Below are 21,400 nucleotides of genomic sequence, written 5' to 3' on the forward strand. Positions count from 1 at the left end.
TTCTTTAGTATATTTAGGAGCTTTTTTTCCTAATTTTCTTTCTTTTTCATTTTTCCCGGCGAATGATTTCATAACATGTTCCCCCACTTGTGTTTTTAGTTTGAGATAATTATAGAGTTAAGAAAGGTGTGTTTAGATCAAAAAATTTATAGCTAAGGTTGGAAATCAATTAAAGCTAGTAAATTAAAGTTAGAAAAAAAAAAGTATGTGATTATAATGTGATTTATATTTGAATATTTTTTTAAGTCAGTTGAATAAATTAAAATTTATTTAAATAATTTAATTTAAAAACAAGTTGAGATGTATAATAATAAAAATAGACATGAATTTTATTATGTATATTTTTGTGACTAATTTAATATTTTTTAAAAAAATTAAAATTAAACTTAAAGCAAGAGATTAATATAAAGCCCTTCAGCTTGTATCTCTTCTTTGGGATGTTACTCATCTTTGCCATTGTAATTGTTCAATTTTAAAACAAGAGGCAGAGAAAGCAATATATGAGTTTACTCATCTCGCATTTCTCTTCTTGTTCTCCATCAGGTTTTATTTCTTTTTATTCACTGGGCTCCTTCGGGATTGTTTTTGTTCTCTTTCTGCAGAATATAATGAGTTAGCGATTGAAATTTTTTTGAAACAATCACTCTTGATTTTCAACACAATCACTATGACACTGCTAAGCAAGAGGGTTGTATGTGTGAAGGAGAAGAGAGGAAGAAGTAAAAAGCTCAAGCAAGGCTAAAGCAGAAGAAGGAGGTGAAGATACCAAAGAGAGAAAACTATGACGCACGCTAGAATGAAAATCCCCTTGAACGGCTTCATGAAAAATGCTTGTTGGAGTGTCATCGCTCGTTTAATTTTTTTTTTAATCCAAACAAAATCTAACCAAGTGTTTTATCTCCAACTGAGATTTGGATCATTCCAATCTCAGACCTCAGTTAAGGGGAAGACCATGTGTGAGTTTAGATTAAAAAATTTATAATTAAGGTTAGAATTCAACTGAGATTAATAAATTGAGGTTAAAAAAAAGTCAATGAATGTAATATGATTTATATTTAAATATCTTTTTTTTAAAAAAAGTCAATTAATAAATTAAAATTTTGTTTGGATGATTTAATTTAAAAGTCAATTGAGATATTTAATGATAAAAATAAGCATGATTTTTTTATATATTTTTGACTAATTAATAACTAAAAAATATTAAACTTAAAATTATAACTAATAAGTAAAAAATCTTAAATATTTAAGATGGAAGAGAAGAGAGAGAAAACATAAGCCAACAAATTAATGTAGAAGCCAACGTAAATGTAAAAGCTAGAAATCTTAACTTTAGTGAAAAGGCTCATTCAGAAGTTGAATTTTTTTTGTAATTCAAACAAATTTTTTAAAGCTTTTCTCATCCTAACTTCAGTTGGTCCATCCTAACTTAAGTTACAAAGTAATCCAAATATACTCAGTATCTTTGAATTTAATTATTTTGCAAATAATATTTTAAATTTTAAACTCTTAAAATGTACAAAAACTCTTATCAATTTTTAAATTTTAAACGTCCAAAACCCCGCTGTTAAATTAGAAAAATGGTTGTCATTTTTAAAAATTAAAATGAGTGTCATACTAACATATGACAAGGCCCACAACTATAAAAGTAACGGCCGTTTTTTCAACTCAACAATGAAACTTCAAGTGCTTAAAATTTAAATATTATGGAGAGTTTTTGAATATTTTAAAAGTTTAGAATTTAAAATGCTTTTTTCACAATAATTTAAAATTTAAAATTTAAAATTTAAAATTTATCTATAATTATAAAATATTTAGTTTTATGAACCTAAAATTAAGTATTATTGAGCCCAATTGTAGGTAATTTTCTTATCTCAACGTAGTTTTTCATTCACATATGGTAATTGATTACTCAGCTATCTACTGTTGGTACATGTGTATGTACTTTACCAAACCAAACGTGTATTCAATAATTTGTATTCGTTTATAAACTTGTGGCCACATGCAATGTGGGTCCCAGTTCACCATTTATTTATTCTAACACTGTTACACCTCCCCTGTCGTTTACTTTTCCAGGGAAACACGCATGCATGACGCATGCCAAATCGACACTTATTGTTAAACTTATCAAGATATTTTTTGTTTTTTGTTTTAATTGTTTTCTAACATGGCTGTGTAAGCGTGTCAAATTAGAAAATTGTCAGATGTAACTCTTCTAAAGACTTCCTAATTTTTTTTAATAATTGCATTTGAACATTGTCACTCTTGTCCCAACCATTTGCCTTTGAGGAAATTTGATTTGGGATTGACTATTTTATTCTCAATATATTATTTTTTATTAAAAAATATAAAATATTTTTAATTAAATTATACCTACTAATAAAGTAGTTAGTTATCTTTAATTAACATTATCTTTTTCAATTTTATCTCTATTTATGATATTTTACTTTAAAATAAATATAAAGTAATTTAATTATTAGAGGCATTTTTGAAAACATACATTAATTATGTCTTAAAATACCAAAAAATGCCTTATATTTTTTAACATTTAAATTCTCAAAAAAATGCCTTGAGAAATGAAAATTAAAGAAATAAAAATGTAAAAAAATATAAGCTTTAAAAATATCTTCAGAAATTACATTTTTATATTGACATTGACTATTCTAACTCAAAATGAACTAAATTAAAAAATGAAAATTAAAGAAATAAATTATGATTAGTTATTAATCAATTCTTATTTTATAAAAGGACAAAACTTAGAGTCATTTCACAACCAATCTTCCAATCAAATCTCAACTTGAATTTTATCATAATTATAAATATAATTACAGCCCATTCCATTTAAGTAAATCGTGAAGTGAAAAAAAAAAAAAAAAAACGCCAAAGTGTTGTGGTGCGATTGGGGAATGAGTTATACTGGAAGTAAGGAAAATTGATCTATTTCATCTTTTCAAAAATTGCACAATCATTTTAAATAAATAAAATGATTTACTTCTAAAATATTATTCATACATGTCATCTCTTAAGAAATGCTTTATAATATTAATGGGAGGGAGTCTATATTTACTCTTAATTTCATTTCTTCTTCATCTCATTTCATTATACCCACCAAACACCCACCGCAAGGGTCTAAAAATAAAAGCTTTGAAACTATTCAAATCTTCAATATCAATATAAAAATGTAAAAAATATTAGCTGTACTGCTGAGAGCATATTCAGCATTGAACCTACTTATGATTGAACACACAATACAATAATCAAATTCAATCCTAATATTCTATCTCTAATACAACGTCCTTATCTTTCCAAAGTCTGAAACTTGCAAGCATTTGGATAAGCCACGAACAAATATTTCTCATTCCTGGCATTAATCAAAGGCCACTCTTTCTGTTATACATCTAAACCATACATTATAGATTTTCTTACACATGCCTATTCCAATTTGTTCTCTAAGATTTATATTTCTCTCAAGTATAAAATTATTACAATGCATATTTTACAATCAAATCAGCTCCTTCTAAGTACAAGGTCCTGCATGACATTGAGATTGCAGAGCCAGCATTTATCTTCAAGCTTGTAGCGACCAGAAGCAAGATGAATATCAAGCAATGAGAAGCATTCAAGTTTTGTCAGTATCAATTCCTATACACATCCTTGATCAGTCATGGCTTGAGCAATGGTCAGAAATGCAGAAATAACAGCTCCATGCACTAAAGCCCTGGCCAAGAAAGTATGTAGGTATCAGCTGGACTGCAATTATATGTTATAAAGACTCTAACAAGTCGCACTACTCAGATCACGAACAAAAGTATGAGAAGAGAACCACTAGCTTTTAAGAAATTATGGGTGTCAATCTAGAGAGAGAGAGAGAGAGGTTGTGAGCGAAAAGTTGTGAATTGTGAGTTCAGCGGTCAAATGGGTCCTACATGCAGTGTCTTCTCTAAAAATTGTGTTGTCCATCTATTAAGAAGTTGAGATAATCCAAATCTTATGCCATTTGATACACTAGAATTGAAATTGGAAAAGTGGTGGAAGTGGAATTGTGAAAATGGAGCGTTTGGTGCATTGGAACTCAATTCTCTAAGAACTCAATTCTATCAAAATTGACGGAATTGACTTCCATGCTATACCCCATAGAACTGCATTGAGTTCCCTGGAAGTGAGATATTTTTGACCATTATACCTTCAATTATTTTACCAATTGACAAATTCTGCCCCTCCAGAATTATACCCATATTTCACCTCTCTTTTCCAGATGGCCTACCTCACTACCCGCACATGTAAGCTGCGAATCATGACTCATGTCTCCCCTCCGGCGCATCCACCTCCAATGTTCACTACCGTTGGGCAGCCGTGATAGCGATTGATGCATCGATGCACAACTCGCTTTGTCTCTCAAGCTTCTTTGATCCCAGCTTCTCACGTCATGTAACCACCAGCAACGAGCATCACTTCCTTCTCCACCTTCACAGGCAGAAATTTACGGCAATCCCGCATATTGGGTTGAATCTGCGTTCTTCATTTCTTCCCATATGGTGGATTTATTGAAGTTTTCTTACTTTTGATTATGAGTAAAGCTAGTAGATTTGAATTTATTAGAAGTTTTCGATTATGAGAAAAACCCAATGCTTCAATTAGATTCCACTGGTGGTTTTTGATTCTGGTAAATGGTAGATTTGAATGCTGGTTGTGAACTGTGGATTTCAGATCTGGAAACTTGATGGTGGTTGCGAATGTTTTCCGACGGAATAAGAATTTTTTTGGTTCAACAGCATTTTGGTATTTTCATATTATGGATACATATTTGAATTAAAAATTATACCTCACTTCTATATGCATACCAAACATGTTTTAAAACCTCATTTTCACTTCACTTCCTCTTCCACTTCCATCAAAAACCCTTGATGAGATAAACCAATGATAAATAGTTGTAAATCAAACCAATGATAAATAGATATCAACATTTGAAAGGAATTTTTCAGCGCAAGGCACCTCTGACATGCTTGTATAATTAGTTTGGACTTCAAAGGAATTAAAACAAAAGTAAAATCGAGAGGTAATTGAACAAAAATCCACAAAATAGATGGAAAAGAGGCTAGAGCCAATCTATTAGGTGGCTTACTACAAGAGTTTGGCATGTAGCAACAAGTATGTAGTAACTTGCATGAGAGTGGTAAAGCACTTACTCGGGACTTTCTTTTTGATAACCAAAATCAGAAGCTGCTTTGATGGCTCTTTGATAAGTCTGTTTCATTGCTTCCTGCCAAAGAAAATGGCCACTTTGACTACAGATGAAAATATGGAAAAGATATGACAACAAATTCATCAAGGGGAAGATAGGAAACAAAAATAAAGCAATTGAACTTCATAATTTCCACATAGGGAAACTTCTCAAGCAACTGAATTCCATAACAGCTCACACAAACAAATTATCAACAATTTCATCAATGAATTTACCAAGTCTATGTTCTCCTTCAAAGGAAACATGTCAAGTATCTTGTAAACTCAAATTTAAAAATAACGTAGAATCAGTTGATTTGGCAAGTTCGAAAATATTCCCTTTTAGCCCAAGGATTATGTTAGCAAGGTTAAAAGAAACTTCAAAATGCGCATACAAGAAGCCTGGTCCACAATAAGCTTTCTTCTAAGTCTTTTGAAGAGTTTAAGACCCAAAAAAGAAAAAGCAAACGGAAAAAGAGACAAACACTACATTTAAATGAAGATGATTTGATGCTAACAAGGGTGGTGGTGATATAGGTAGAGATGACAGCGGTCAAGAAGGTGGAGACAATGATCTAACTTTTGAAGATGTTTGCGAACTTTTGTGTATGAGATTTATTATATTGAATGATTATTTATGTTCTAACTTCATTGGAACTTCCATTTTGGATAACAAGGAGCATGGAAAAATTTAGGAAAAACATAACTTTGGGTCCCTACACTTTGCTCCCATTTTGCTATTGATCCCTACACTTTTTTTTTATGGTTTAGGTCCCTACACTTGTGTTTTTTTATTGTTTTAGGTCCCTATACTTTGTTCATGGAGAAACCTAAAATAATGAAAAACAAAAGTGTAGGAACTTAAATTATCCAAAAAAAGTACAGGGACTAATAGCAAAACACAAGCAAAGTACAAGGATCCAAAACTATATTTTTCCAAAAATTTATTTTGAATCAGTATAAACTGAACTGAACTTGAATAAAGTTCCTTGCTTTCTAACTAGGACTTTTTGTTTTTGTAATTTTTATTCATTTATCTGCAGAAGCTAAAATTAGGATCCAAGGAGGTGATACCTGTGCTTTGATAACATGTTGAGAAAGTAGGAAAAAGCAGAAGTTTGGAATATCATTGAAAGACTTAATAACAGTAGACCCATCACCTTGCACTCATAATATGATCACATGAAGACACCTACAACTATTTGCATGTCATACTAGACTTTACAAAATCATTAACTAACTCTGAACCCTTGGCACAAATTAAAATACTGCATTTCTAGAAACAGTGCAACTAATAAACTGGAACGTTGAATGCCGTTCACTTGTACAGAAAATTGATTTGTAAGAGGAAGATGATGTAAATTTGAAAACTGCAAACCTAACAAACCATATAGCAATTTGTAAAAACAAAAACTATGATTAATAGGAAAACCTAACATAATATGAGGTTTTCACAAGTGCTATACCGAATGAATGGAACTGCAATAAGGAAGAAACATAACATTGCTGTTCCCATCACTATTACGAGCCGTACATGATATTTTCACCTCATACGGCTCCTTGAAGGCCATAAATAAGTCTGAGACAGGGCCAGTTATTTCTCTTGATATATCCCTTGAATAGATGGGATTCAAATAATAAATACAGAAAGGTACTTGTGAATTGATCTCATCCCTTAGTATAACAGTCCTTCAAAAACAATTATGAGTAATAGGAAAACAGATCTTGGCGTACCTGCAATTTAGATTCAAAATCCTCTGGTGACCAGTGCATCAAATTGCACTGATGATTTAATTCAAGTTCTCCAGCCACAACCTGCAAGCAAGGATAACATAGGGTCAGATAAAGGGTCCTTCCAATGCCTTAACAACACACGTTCCTGGACAACATGAAATATGCTAATTAATCAGACACGAGCATGTGATCATAATTTTCAATTTGAAATTCTTGCTAGACACAGCTTGACCAGAGCTTTTAACAGTAATATAAGGTTGTTTTGATAATTCCTTTAGACACGCTCATTAAAAGATCATACTACAAAAAAATCAATGAACTGCTATAAAATGCTAAACTAAAAAAGAATGAGACTTTCTAGTCAATTAAACTATAAAAAAACGAAAGTTTCATGAGTATTAGTTACTACTATCAGCATGCCAATATTTGACATCTGCCAAAGGTTCAATACATTAGTAAAGTACTTTTCTAGAGTTTATGAAGTTGCTGAAATTGAGGGGAATTTGAAGAGAATGAGAATTCAGAAAAGGAATTCCATTTCTGAAGAAACTAGTTCATCTTCTTTCCCAAGCCTCATTCATCTCCAAGGCAATTGATGCCTAAATATAATACCTATGTATAAAATAGAACGAATATAGCACTTATGCAATCACATGCACCATAAAGTGGGTATTTGTACACCAGGTCCATCATTATAACATTATCATCATCATCATGGTTATCATCATTGTTTTGATTGACAAGGGTTTCTATGCGTATTGTAGGACATATAAGCTAAACATCACACCCCTCCAGCACCGGCAGCCATAGCAGGAGCAATGAGAACATTAGCTTTCCTCAGAACATCAACTGCCTCAGGTGTACAGGGCATGCTTGAACCTAGGATAGAAGCAATTGGGGAAGTTTCCATTAGTAAGAAAGAAGATAGAAGCAGAACAAAAAGACAAATCCACATTGCATGTTTCAAGAGAAACTACCTTCTACTAGCATACGACATCCTGAATTAACCAAATTGATTGCATCAGACTGATCAATTTCATTCTGGGAAGCACAAGCAAATGCAATATCACACCTTTCATTCCAGGGTTTCGCTTCATCATAATATTTGGATCGAGCATAGGTCTTTGAATAGTCTCTGCATATGCGAAATTATAAACAAGAACCACAATTATGTGGATACTTTCCATTGCAAAATACACGATAATCAAGAGCAAGACAAACCTCAGACTCCTCTGTTGAGCTTTGATATCTCTCAAGAAAGAGACTTTCATGTAATCAAATCCATCCTCATCAACCAAATATCCTCTTGAATCTGAGAAAATATTTAATTAAAAAGAAAAATTGTGTATGCCTTTAAAACAACAGGGTACATAAAATGAACTCAAAATCCTGACATCTTTGACAACTGAAAGAAATTAAAATCTGACTGTCAATATGGTCATGGGTATAAAAGAAACTAAACTTGAAACCTATCAGGGGATAAATGAATACACACAGCAACATAGCAAATGCAGTAGGCGCTATAAATCAGAGTAAAAATTACCTGAAACTGTGATGGGAAGAGCCCCATAAGCAATCAACTTCTCTAAAACATGCAATGCAATCTTTCCAGAACCGCTTATGACACATCTACAGGAAAAAAAAATACAACCAAATGTTCTATAATCACAAGTATGCAAAACCAATTTAAGAAGCAAGCTAGTAGCTAGTAAGTGTAGTCTAGTGGCGAGAGGAATTGGTAGCAAGAGCTGTTAGGATCAAATCCTTGCTTTACCCAAAATTTTAAAAGGGGCAAAAATTAAGCAGCAAATTTCAACTAGACAATCGATTTTTATTTTTTAAAAAATTGAACAATAAATCTAACATCTCCAAGGGAACTTTACAAGGAAAAAAGGTTCAAAAATGTCAAATGAATACAAAAATAGCACCTACAATAAAAAAGGGGTAGCACCTATACTAAATAAACCAGTAGCAATAATCTTTAACAAACAGCTTAAACAAAGAGAGGAACCTTAATCCTTTGAGTTCTTTATTCATGTCAGCGAGTATAAGCTGAGCAAAGAAAACCTGCAGATGGATGGAAACATTTCATTATATCATATTAAGAACTTAAATCAAGTATGCGCAGAAACTTTGGAAAATATTCTTAATGAGAATGAAGAATGGCGCTGCAATGTGGTTCAGACTTCAGAAACAAATCAGACATGCAACTCAGCCATATAATATGATTTCCAGCTGTCTCAGTTTCTGTGACCTAGAGTTTGGGTCCTAAATAGTACGTTGGCAGATATGAGATACAATACTGCTACAAGCCCTAGGGATTGCCATCTTTTAAAGAAAAGACATCCACAGAGCACAGACAGAATTAGTAACATTCGACAGCTTGCTGAGCAATTAAAAAGAAAAACAGTTAAAAGGTCAGCTGCAGAGTACTCCATTCATATTTTCACATCCACATGTAAGATATTAAAATTACCAGGCCATAGCCAGTAGCTTCAGTTCGAAGACTAGAGCCAGACCAAAATATCCTCGGCCCTGTGAAACTTCCCTGCATAGTAAACATACATATAAAAATTACAGAAAAAATTACTTAGTTTTCTGTTCTTCCACATCACTGAAATAATAGATATCTAACAATTTGATGTGTATGACCATATTAGATTTGTTAAAGCACTATAAATGATGCCCTGTACATCTAGTATGCACACTAAGTTTTACACCTTAAAGCAATCAACCAAATAAATACAGGTAAAAGGCAAAGGGATATAAATATCAAGTAAAAAACATTAATTGGTTTCAAAAGAGAAATTAAATTTCCAATTAATGAGAAAAAGATAATGCAACTTCAGATTCAGAAAAACCAGAATTTTCAAGGACAGTTTATGCAACTGCCTCTCTGTTGGGCAAAGTTCTTAGTTGGTGGGTTCTTAAGACAAATAGTTGGTGTCAGGGAATGGACTGTCAAGAGAGATTTCCCTTTCAGCACTGCAAAAGCATTACCAAGTACTGTATTAGATTGTTCATTTTGTGTTGCAAAGTTCCAAATAGCTGCATGCTTACTTTAAGATTATTCTTTAAATCACCATTTTTGAGCTCAAGAGAATATATTGGTTTTCATTGTTGTTGATTAAATTCAAAGGTTTTTAGGGGGAATCATGAAAGTCTGCTAACTACTCCCTCCATTTTCAAATCTAAACAAATTTTAACCAACTCACGCAATTTAAGAAAGTCGGTAAATCTTAATAATTATGTCTAAAATTGAAAATTTTGAATTAAAATATCGTTGTAATTGATGTTTACTATTTTCTCTAATTTAATGATACTATCCATTTATGAGGGGCAATTTTGGGAAAAATGTAATAAATACTTCTTGAAATTTGTAGTTTTGTTTATAAAAAACAATGAAGCATATGGTAGTTTATCTCATAATAAAAATGGAGGGAGTATAGTATATAGTTGTCATATCATTTAAATAAGATCACAATACATGTATCTCCTAGAATACACTTCTTTCTTCTTTCCTGTTCTCTGCAGTGTTCAAACAAGGTACTTCAAGTGAAACCACTGCAAGATATGCAGAGGCATTTATGCCCTTTATTGTATTGATTTTCCCTTTGTGCTCTCTTGGTAGGTTTCAACTCTGATATATTACTATTTCTTTTTCAAGCAGCAATAAAACTTACTTAACTCAGGGGGAAAGAACAAAGAAAAAAAGTAAACTGCCCAATTCAGTAAACATCAAGTACACAAGGAAAGTCACCCTTAGATCCAAGGGATAGAGAGACAGGGAAACATAAGTCTAAATAAATTCCAAAATATGCTATAATTGCCACAAATAACTAGGATCTAGAATGATTGGATTACCTGAAAATGACCAGCTAGTCGTCTATACTGTCCAAAGAGATATCCCATTTCTCGAGTACCAACACCCATCTCCTCTGATGGAAGGTCCTATTTCACATCCACTAAAAGAATAAAAAGATGCTGAACAACTTTGAATGTGCAGAAAGAGATTCCACTTCCAGTTACCTTGTCAGGACCAAAGTATCGATACATCTCATTCATATAGCTTTGGCAGAAGCGCATGGCCTGTCAGCATGTCAAAATAACATTTAGAAATCATGGTATTGCTTGTGAAGATATCAAATGAAAATTGGAGATTAACCTCATTATCACTTTTTCCTTTTGGATCAAAATCACTTCCACCAGCTGCCCCTCCTAATTTGTAAGGTGATAAGGCATTCTTTAAAGTCTGTAGAGGAAAAGGTATGCTGAAAATCTTGAAAGAGGATATTGGGAATCACACTTTTACAGGACAATAAGATAAATTAAAAATTTCTTTCATTGCCCTTCAAGTTTCAATACCCTACAAAAGGGCTTCTTCTATAATTGGAATAAGGGGCATTTCAAGTATTTGTACCACACCCGTTCCACCCCAATTAAGATAAGTGTATAAGCACATAAATGCTTCTTTTTTCTTGCTCCCCCCACACTCCCAATTTGATATCAAAACAAATTTTTTATTGATCAAAGAAGTGAAACTCCAAAACATTAAAACATGCAAGCTCCAAGGTAAATGTGAAACAGGACAAAAAAAAGAGAGAGAAAATATCAATACAATAACACCCCAGCAGTGTTAAAAGCACATGTAAGAAAACAAAAATGATTCTTAGATAGCATTTTATGAAACCAACGATCATAGATGTCCATTCTAAGACACCTGAGTTCTCAAAACCCCCCAGCAGAATATTTAAAAGAACTCAAATTCCAACCCCTCTTCCTCCCTATTGTTGTATCTTTTATCACCTTTCAGCACCAAATCTCCTCAATTCTCTCTCTGGTCTTGCCTATGTATTATCCTTCCTTAAACCTTGTGGCCAGTAAACATCTTTGTTCATTTCTAAACATACATAACATGCGTAGGTGCTCATTATGGTTGCTTATTTAACCTATCATGCGTGCAAGAACCTCTATAACAATCTACATATAACAGTGGTCGACAAATATGCTAAAGATTCCAATTGGTCATTTTTCCACGTAAATCAAGTGTGAAATAGGAAATGGGCAAAATGCTGATAACATTAACATTGGCTAAGTTCTGAAAAAATTATCATAACTTTAGCGTAAAATGTCCTTTGATAAAAATATATTCATAATACCTGTTCAAAACCAAGGAACTTAGCAATACTTAAATTCATTGACGGATGAAAACGAATACCACCCCTGCATGGACCCAGGGACTGGTTATATTGTACCCGAAAACCCCGGTTAACATGGGTCTCACCCCTATCATCAACCCACGGAACTCTGAAAATAATCATGCGTTCTGGTTCCAACAAGCGCTCCATGATGCTGACATAACTGAAACATTTAATGATTTGGATTCAACCAATATCAAAGCATTAGCTTTCTCTATGTTGAAAAATAAATATAAATTCCTTTGCAAGAAACTCACTGTGAATTTTTGGCAATTACTCTTTCAAGAGCATGAACTACTTCCTGGACTGACTGAATGAATTCAACCTCATGAGGATCCCTTTTTAGTGCAGCTTCAACAATTGATCCCGCTGTTTTTGACATAAGAGCTTCAATTACAGAATTGTTAGATCATACACAAAAATGTGTAGATGCAAGCATTTTTAATGAAGACAATAAGGTCATACAATTTCCACACAGACCCTAAGGGACAAAAATAACTCAATGTCAAAGTTTAGGATACCCATGGACTCTGAAGGAAAGGTTCGAGCATAAAAGTGACCCTTAACCCAAAAAAAAAACAATTGGCTTTTTAATTCATCTTCATGAAACTTAATCAACCAAAACAAGAGGAATTAGCAAACATTCTCCATTTATTAATCATCTAAAAGCAGAGAATTTAATATGCAAAATTAAGGGAAATTACTTTAATATTAAATTGGATGAAAAAATTAGGATCCTCTCCGATAACTAAAATAACTGAATTCCAAGAAAAAGTAGAACGGTTCTGGCCAAAACAAAACAAAACCAAAAAAAAAAAAAGGAAGAACAAAGTAAAATAGCAGAAACATTACATTCACGTTAGAGATTTATCTAAAACTAGATTGGCTGTACTTCAGATAACTTCAACAAAATGCAGCAGGAGATCATTTTCCTATAATATTGTAAATGATAGATTGCATCTTTAGCAAAATTCATGTTTTACGAAACATATGATCCAATGTATTCCATGATCATATCAGCCATTGAATAAAATATTAGGAACACACTACAAGGCTATCAGTTTAAGCAAAAAATTAGATACACATCCTAGTGATTAGAGCATGCTAAGAAGGCCAACCTTTGACATAAATGGGCTTGTCGACAATAATTTTATCCTTGGAGGCCATTTGGAGACGAAGAGCCTCTTTGTGAAGCAAACTATTATTGTGTTCTTCTAAGGCACTCATTTGCATATTCCTACTGCCCTCATTTCCATAAGGGTTTCTTCTATGCTTTCTGCCATACTCCCTGCAGACAGAGCAGAAAATCCTTGCTGTCCCATCTTTTACATCAACATAGGCCCATTTGTAGGTGTCTGCCCACTCCTCCCTCCATCTTTTCACAACCTTCTTCTTCCTCTTCACAGGTTGTGTCTTTGACATCTCCTGATCATCATTAGGAAGCTGAGAACCCATCCCCATTTGCTTGCTCTCACCATGCTCTTCAGCAGAAGATTCTCTTGGAGGAGCACCAATTAGAGTTGCATTACCAAAAGAAGGATCATCATCCCCAGGTCCAATTTCTAAATCAATCTCTTCACCTATCTCCCTCACAACCAAATGATGCCTCTGCGCTTGCTGAATCAAATTCATATCATCCATTGCAGAATTCATCCCTACTCCTGTGGCTGGAAGCAACATTCAGCATGACAACTGTGCCCACAACTTTAATCCAATACTCTCTGCTAAGACAATAAACCAAGCAGGTGACTTATTTGGTAGATAGAGGTAAAGAAGAAAAAACAAAATTTCTGTGACATAAAGTCACTCATTCAGCTTCAGAACGCTGTTTGCTTTAATTGAGATGGATCGACAAGAGTTACAAGGCAACAATGAACAGCACCTAAGTGTTGGTCTGACTCTCAACTCCACAAGTTACTTGAAAATGCAGATCATTAGACAGCCGATCTCAAGCAGGAAAATAACAATTATATCATAATGTAGCACATAAAGAGAACAAAACCCCATTCAAGTCACTCCAGATATCCTTTAACGATGATTTTAAACTTCCCAGGCAAGTCTCTAGTTCTTAAAAAAACCGTGACAAACAAAAATCCCGCTCGAATTTTAAATCGCTCACAGTCAACATAGAGATCACAAAATATTCCCCTAAACTTTCTCTCAAGTCCGGATTTAGTTATTACAGCTTTCATTCGACAATCAGTAACGCAAAAAGGTACGGCTGAATACACCAAGTCAAAGCGCAGAAAAGCACAATAGGAATTGAAAAGAAATTTCTTTGCAAAAGACCGACAAGTTAGAAAATACGGAGAATGTTATTTAAAAAAAAAAAAGAAAAAGAATTGAATAAGGAGAAGTTCCCAGAACTTATATTCCATCAGTAAGCTAAAATACCTACGAAATTTGAACGGATAGGGTGGAGTAGAATAGCCCAAGTCAGAGTTTCAGACTCCTTCCTTGCGTATTCTATCCTCCCTCGAATTTGGTTCCGTTGATTTTATAGGCGAGTTTTGCAGACTGGGGGACGAAATTTTCAGTGAGATCTTGGGCCTCAAGTACAGTGAAGGTTCTTTGATGAGAAGATATAATTGAGTGAGACGACACAAGGATGTGATAAAGGAGTAAACTTTATTTGAAGGTGATTGTTGCTGAGTGCAAGTGACTGATTGATTATTCTGGGATTGTCTTTCTTCAAAAGTGGGAAGATGGAAGAGAGAGAAAGCTTGATGAACTCATGGGCAAAAATGGCATACTATAATTAACAAAGCACCCTACGCATGTTTTTCTTTTTATATATGAACACAACAAACACACTATTATTTATAGTAAATAAAATGGAAAAAATTATGCAAGTATTTTCCTTAAAAGGATAGCCTGGACTATCATCATTTTTATTATCAATAATCAATATCAATATCAACATATATCAATCCCAAACAATAACTATTGACTAAATGATTCAATTGCTGGTTTTAAGATAACTAAGTGGTTCAATTCATTGGGTGTTATTTTTTGAAATAAGTATTGTTTATGAAAAAATTGTCATTGAAAAAAATTGTACATTGGAGCTAGTAATTTTAAGTTGAATTGGTTTGTGAGGCTAACTTCGAGATCATAGTATTAAAATCCAAGTTAACTTGATCTGTTGTTGAATTGATAAACCTTTAAACTAATATGTTTATCAATAAAATAAAATGCTTTATTCATAATTACTTAGATTATGATTTTGAGAACAAATACCATAACCAGTTCAATAATTTAGTCAATTTTAGTACCTTGCTTAACATGCAAGGCCCAGCTAAAATATTATAGTTTAGTGGGTAAACTTGTTAACTTGAATTAACTCGAATCATTTCAATTTTTTTAACGTGCAAAATCTAAAATCTTCTACAAACAAGCGCTATTAGATGTTGGAATATAGAGTCAGCGAGACGATGCAACACGAGAACAATGATCTATATTAATAATCCAGCACCAAAAGACCACAATCAATCATTTACTCCTTAAATGCAGCATGAGAAATAATCACTCTTTAAAAGCAATAGAAGCACAACTCCCCAATATGCACAAATCAACTTAAATAAATAATCACAACAGTAGGTGACCTTTCCTTGCTACTTGGATCAAAACCATGCTTCTGTGTTTAGAAAGTTAGAGAAATCATACTTCTGTTTTATAGCAATTTCGGTATGTCTTATGAAAGTTGATAAAAATTAGAATTAAACAACATTATTACCTCTAAAATATTTCGCGGGTGGCACTTTTATGCTTAATTGTTTTCAAATATAACGTGATGCGGTCCGAATCAACAAAGTTTCAAATAGTATTAAACACATACATTAGGTCCCAATAATAAACCATGATAAGTTGCATGCCTATATAGAAAAGCCATTAAATTTAAGAGGACATTTTTGCTTCTCGGACTATTCATAAATGAACAACTAGCACCTCATCTTTTTATATGGATCATATTAAACAAGGAACGCCTAGTTAACATGTGACAACACTATTAATTAACCATTAGTGCGTGCTGACAAACTTTTTTACTGACAAAGTAATGCCTAATTTGAAAGTCAAGTGGCATATCCCTTGTCATGTAGTAAATGCAAATGTTGAGAATTAGTACGAGCTGTAACAAGAATTTGACAGACGAAAAATGAAAAATATTCTGAGTTGTCTTCAATCTCCATGTCAACTAGGTTGGAAAAATGAAAATCACAGAGATATACTGCAAGAAGATTGTTCCTTGTTTGTCTTCCCTTTGTTTCTTAGGATGGAGGATGCTATCAAGGCTTCTCCTGTCGTGGTAGACAACCTGGAATGGCAGGTTAGTTCTGGAAGTTCTATTCCTTTCAGCCATAGCAAATGGTTTCCCATCCGAGAAGGGCACAGAAACTTGAATCTCATTGTTTCTGATTTAATTATTCTTGATCGTGCCATGTGGAATAGAGATCTTGTTGGCTCCTTGTATCCCTCTAAGCACGTTTTCAGGGAATCCTTGCTACTCCTTTCTCATTCTTTGATGAAAAAATAAGCTCATCTGGAAAGTCACCCCTCCAGGTGAATACTCAGTCAAAAAAGGATATCAGATCATCAATCAAGGCTTAGCTCCTGACAGAACTGATGAGGATGTTTGGCGATTCTTTTGGAAACTAAAGCTGCGTCATAGAATTATTCTCTTTAGATGGAAGGTTATAAATCAAGCAGTGCCAACCGCGGACATATTAAGCAAGCACCATATTACAACTTCTGATAATGGTTGCCCTTCCTGCGAACCTGATTCGGAAAGTCTTCTTCATACTTTCTTTCACTGTCCCCATTCAAGAGCAGTGTGGTTTGGCCTAGATGAAGTTGATGATATTGCACAATTTATATTTCGATGGTGTCGCAAAGCCATTTCAGACTGCACTTGGATCAAGATTGTCAAGACTATTCTTGTTACTTCGCAAGTTTTACGGACAGCAGAAATAATGTTGAGCATCACCAGTTATCATGTCCTCCCACGCAAGCAATTCATAAAATTAGATGGACCGTTGCAATGTCCTAGCAGGCCTTCTCTGATCAAACAAGCCCAAAGCAAGAATCAAGTCCAGATGGCAAGGCTACATTTGCGTCAGCTAGCAGAGCCCGCAAAGAAAGGTTTATTTTTGCTGATACAAGGAGTATTGCAGGTCCAAATAGAAGTAAGAATAATGTCTTCACTGGCATTGTTTTCATGATATGCAGTTGGTTGATAGGAAGACGAAGATCTTTCAAGAGAGAAAAATTAAGACCCTGATGCATCTGCTTGTTAAAAATCTTCAAAACATCATTAGGTGGATTACGGAGACGGATGAATTTGGACCTCTGGGTTTTTCTGATATCAATTTGGTCTTCATTCATCCAAAGCATGCCTCCTTTTTCTCCTACAGGGCGGGGAAAAATGCAAAAACCAATACTATCTCCAAGGATATTTTCGAATTTCTCCATCTTTTAAGCAATGTTTTTGTAGAAATTTTACCAGTTTGGAAGAACTTAAATATGCATAATCTATCTCTTAGGCTAGAAGACCTGGTTATGACTGACTAATTTGTATCTTTGTTTGAAATTCAAAAAAAAAAAAAATCTTCAAGTGGTCCATCATCACTGACCCATGAGAATTGCCGATCAACACCGTCGAACAATAACCAGATTGAACAAAGAAAAACAGTTGGACTCCACCCAAAGGGGGGGGGCGATATAACAAAACTAGAATGAAAACAGAATCAAAAGCAGCTCAAAGATCAGAAGGTTGATTGAGGACACTTGACGAAGAAAACATAAAGCGGCAAGTACCTGAGAGAAAGACCTCTTCTGACTTCTGAGAGACATCTCATTCAGGTATTCAATGTTATATACACAGGGCAGGAGTGAGGCGAGGAAGCGGTTAGCGTTCTGGTTATTTTTTATCCAATTCATTTTACATTTAAAAATATAATTTTATTCTTAATCTATTTTTAAAAAGAATAATGTTATTCTTAAATTATTCATCATAATAATATTGCTTTTAAATTCAAATTGAAATAATATTGCCTCTCAATTTAAACATCTGGTAGATAGCGAAACTCACTTTTCATGAGTTAAGTGTAATTTTAATTTTAAATTTTTCTTAAAGGAGAAATGTATCTCCTAAACTAATTAAATCTAAGTAATGCCGTTGCCCCCGCTATTTAAAAATTATAAACATCTGTTAACTAGCAAGAGATAATAAAAAATATTTTTTATATTAATATCATTCCATTCACATATTTTCTAACATCAAATATTCATATGAAAGCGTTTATTTTTATCATGATACTTTCCACTAACATTCCAACAAATCATGAACCATACATTGAGAAGAAGCTTAATTTGCATACTAATTTTCTTCAGTGACAAATATGACAATAGTTGAAGTATAAATTTACACTAATAATACTACAAAAGTAACTCTTGATCTAACATAAAGCATATAAACAATATTGTTGGTGTAAAAAGGTCACTTCTTACCATCTTGAGTAGATCAGCCTATAAAATTGACTATCATAAATAAATATACCCTCTCATATGTATTATAAACAAAAAAGCCTTCTATCATAAGGTGGTTACCAAAAAAAAAATTAATTCAACAATTAGAATGATATAATCTAATTGAAATTTTGACCTAATTCAATCTTAACTAAAGAGAGATAATAAAAAGTAAATCCTACTAACTACAGTTAATGAAAATGTATGATTTTTAAATGGGAAAAGCAACATTACTTATCTGATAATAATTTAAGGGTCAAATTGCACTTTAACTCGTGAAAAGTGCATCATTTTAGCTATAGTAATAAACGTTTAAACAGCAAAAGCAACATTGCTCTAATTTAACTAGTTTAGGGGCAACATTGATACAATAAGTATTTTAAGGCAACTATTTAAAAACCAAATGGACTATTCACCAGAGCCGTTAATGGCTTAATTTTGAAAAACTATTTTTGTGATTGAGCTAGATTAGACCAGAGTTTAGCTACTATTGAGCTAAAAATTAGGGTTAAATTGATAAGCAGAGTAATTTTCAAAAAATCAAATAGTTTTAAATATAATATTAAAAAAAGCTTAAAAATAAAAAAAATATTTTTAGACAATTCACATATATAAAATATGATTTAAGATTTTTTTTATAAAAAATTGACAATTATATGTGCAAATACATATTCTTTTGAGTTTACTTTTATCTAATGTAATCAAAATTCATGTATATTTGACAAGTTACAAATTGTAATTTATAATTTTATTAATTTACATTTATGTTATGTCATTTTATTAACTTATTATAGGTTATTTTCTTGTATTTATTTTATATATATATATATATATATATTTAATATTATTTTTATTTAATTATTAAGTCACCAATTCAACCGATTGGACCGTACGAACTGTGAACTGCTGGCTTCTCCAGTTCAATATCCAGCCCAATTCTAAAAACATTGGTTTAAAGACAACATTGTTCTTCTAAGAATAGTCTAGAGATAAAATTGTACCTAAATCTTAAAAAAAAAGGCCTAATACTGTGTTGTTATGCTAATCACGAAAAAGGCCATCAGAGAGGATTTCTCGACATCAAACTGTAATGGTAATACGCCAAAGACCTTAGAGGCAATCCTAATGAATCTACTATAAACACTTTGTTAACTTCTAGAATTTCATATTATTTCATCATATTTTTCTTAAATTTTAATCCATTTTGCCTCATTTGTATATATTTTTATTGCCCAAATTAGAAAAACGTGCATTTTGCTTTGGGTTTGCATTCTTAGCTTTAATTTAATATTTTTGACCTAATTTTATATTATTTTGGTTTAAGATTTGATTAGATGCATTTCTAGATCTTTATTGATGTTTTTGGAAGGCTTTTGGATGAAGAAATTAAGTGCAAAAAGGATAAATTTCATTAATTATGAAAATAGTTCAAAAATGCCAAAGTCATGAGAAAGTTGTGACTTTCGCCGCTGTCAGAAAAACGCTGCATTTTATTTATCAAAAGTTGATTGGCTAGGACATATATACGCTGAGAGCTTAACCCAGAGCAGATTCTTCAGACTTTTAGACACATTTAGAGCTTGGGTGTGCTGGGATTTGGGCATTGGAAGTGCTTGAGGTAAGGGAATGAAGTTTTGAAGACATTTGGAGCTACTTTTCTTTAGTTTTTTTATTCCTCCTCCCTTTCCTTCTTGTAATCTTGTAATAATTGTGAATATCTCATGTATTTGTACCTTTTTGATATTTATAAGTAGCTAAACTCTTTGCTTTAGGATTATTTTGAACCTTTGTATGGATTAACATTAAATTCCTCCTCTCTTTTTATGATTAATGATACATATGTATTTATTTTACTCTTTCTTTAATACTTCTAAGTGATTGGCCACCATTTAGATATTGGATTCACTTAATTGATAGGTTGAGTGTAAAATTTGGGTAAAATAGTGCAAGAACTTGATATTTAAATGTTGAATGGATGGTTTTACTAGTAAAATAAAGATATACTTACTAGCCTTACATAGCCACATTAGGGTTGGTGTTTAAAATTGAGTTTTATTAATTGTAATAAGAGATTGAGCAATTAATTTAACTAAACACTTGTTCATAAATTGAGAGAGCTTGTCCAAGTGTTTTTAGAACCCTAGATTAGCACTTATTTTTATTAAAAGCATTTATGAGAGAAAGTAATTTTAGTGTTATGAAATACAAAGAAGATAAATAATTCTAGGTCCTAATTTGTGTTTAAAATTTATAAATCAATTACTTTTCTTTATTTTTTAGTGTTAGTTTAGTTTATAAAATTAACTTTTTTCTAATTATGTTTGGCTCAATTTAGTTAAATTCACTTAGTCTTTTGCTTGATCATCATTTTAAAACAAATCCTCAAGGGAACGATACTTTACTCATCTTATATTACTTACTACGACTTGTACACTTGCGGTAAGCAACACACCTCAATTGGCATCAGGTCTCGCACCTCTCACCCTATCTTGAGCATCATATAGGTTGGCAATATGTTCACCACAGAGCCATTATCCACCAGAACCCTAGTTATTGGCTTCCTGTCAAAATGTGCCTTAATTTATAAAGGCTTTAGGTGCTGAGTCATCTTAATACTTAATTTTTCCAGGACAACCTGTTTCGGCTTTCCTTCTATAACTTGTAAGGTGACTTGGCAGACAGGCTCTACAGCCTTCTCTTTTTGCGTCTGTGTCTTTACTGGTGTA

General features: G+C 32.7%; 1 protein-coding gene across 6 annotated transcripts; it reads right to left on the reverse strand.

The window, feature by feature from the left end:
• Positions 1-3,148: 3,148 nt before the first annotated feature.
• LOC129288154 (uncharacterized) lies at positions 3,149-14,911 on the reverse strand. 6 transcript variants are annotated; one of them, XR_008587938.1, is made up of 17 exons: positions 14,544-14,911; positions 13,268-13,870; positions 12,407-12,536; positions 12,111-12,312; positions 11,117-11,203; positions 10,981-11,040; positions 10,816-10,902; positions 9,428-9,499; positions 8,963-9,018; positions 8,495-8,580; positions 8,173-8,263; positions 7,929-8,086; positions 7,739-7,830; positions 6,952-7,032; positions 5,184-5,282; positions 4,262-4,461; positions 3,149-3,715 (listed from the first exon to the last, which is right to left on the reverse strand). XR_008587938.1 is itself a non-coding variant. In XM_054924574.1 (16 exons), the coding sequence occupies exons 2-16, from the start codon at positions 13,827-13,829 to the stop codon at positions 3,640-3,642; spliced, it is 1,914 nt and encodes a 637-aa protein (XP_054780549.1). In that variant the 5' UTR covers positions 13,830-13,870; positions 14,548-14,910; the 3' UTR covers positions 3,149-3,639. The 6 variants fall into 6 exon arrangements, 4 of the variants coding, with proteins under 4 accessions (XP_054780549.1, XP_054780550.1, XP_054780551.1 ...); XR_008587937.1 differs by having other exon boundaries at positions 5,184-5,257; positions 14,544-14,910; XM_054924574.1 differs by lacking the exon at positions 4,262-4,461 and having other exon boundaries at positions 5,184-5,257; positions 14,548-14,910.
• Positions 14,912-21,400: the final 6,489 nt, after the last annotated feature.

This window comes from Prosopis cineraria, unplaced genomic scaffold, assembly GCF_029017545.1.
Source record: "Prosopis cineraria cultivar Desert tree isolate PC_DT_omini unplaced genomic scaffold, ASM2901754v1 PC12, whole genome shotgun sequence".
NCBI lineage: Eukaryota > Viridiplantae > Streptophyta > Magnoliopsida > Fabales > Fabaceae > Prosopis > Prosopis cineraria.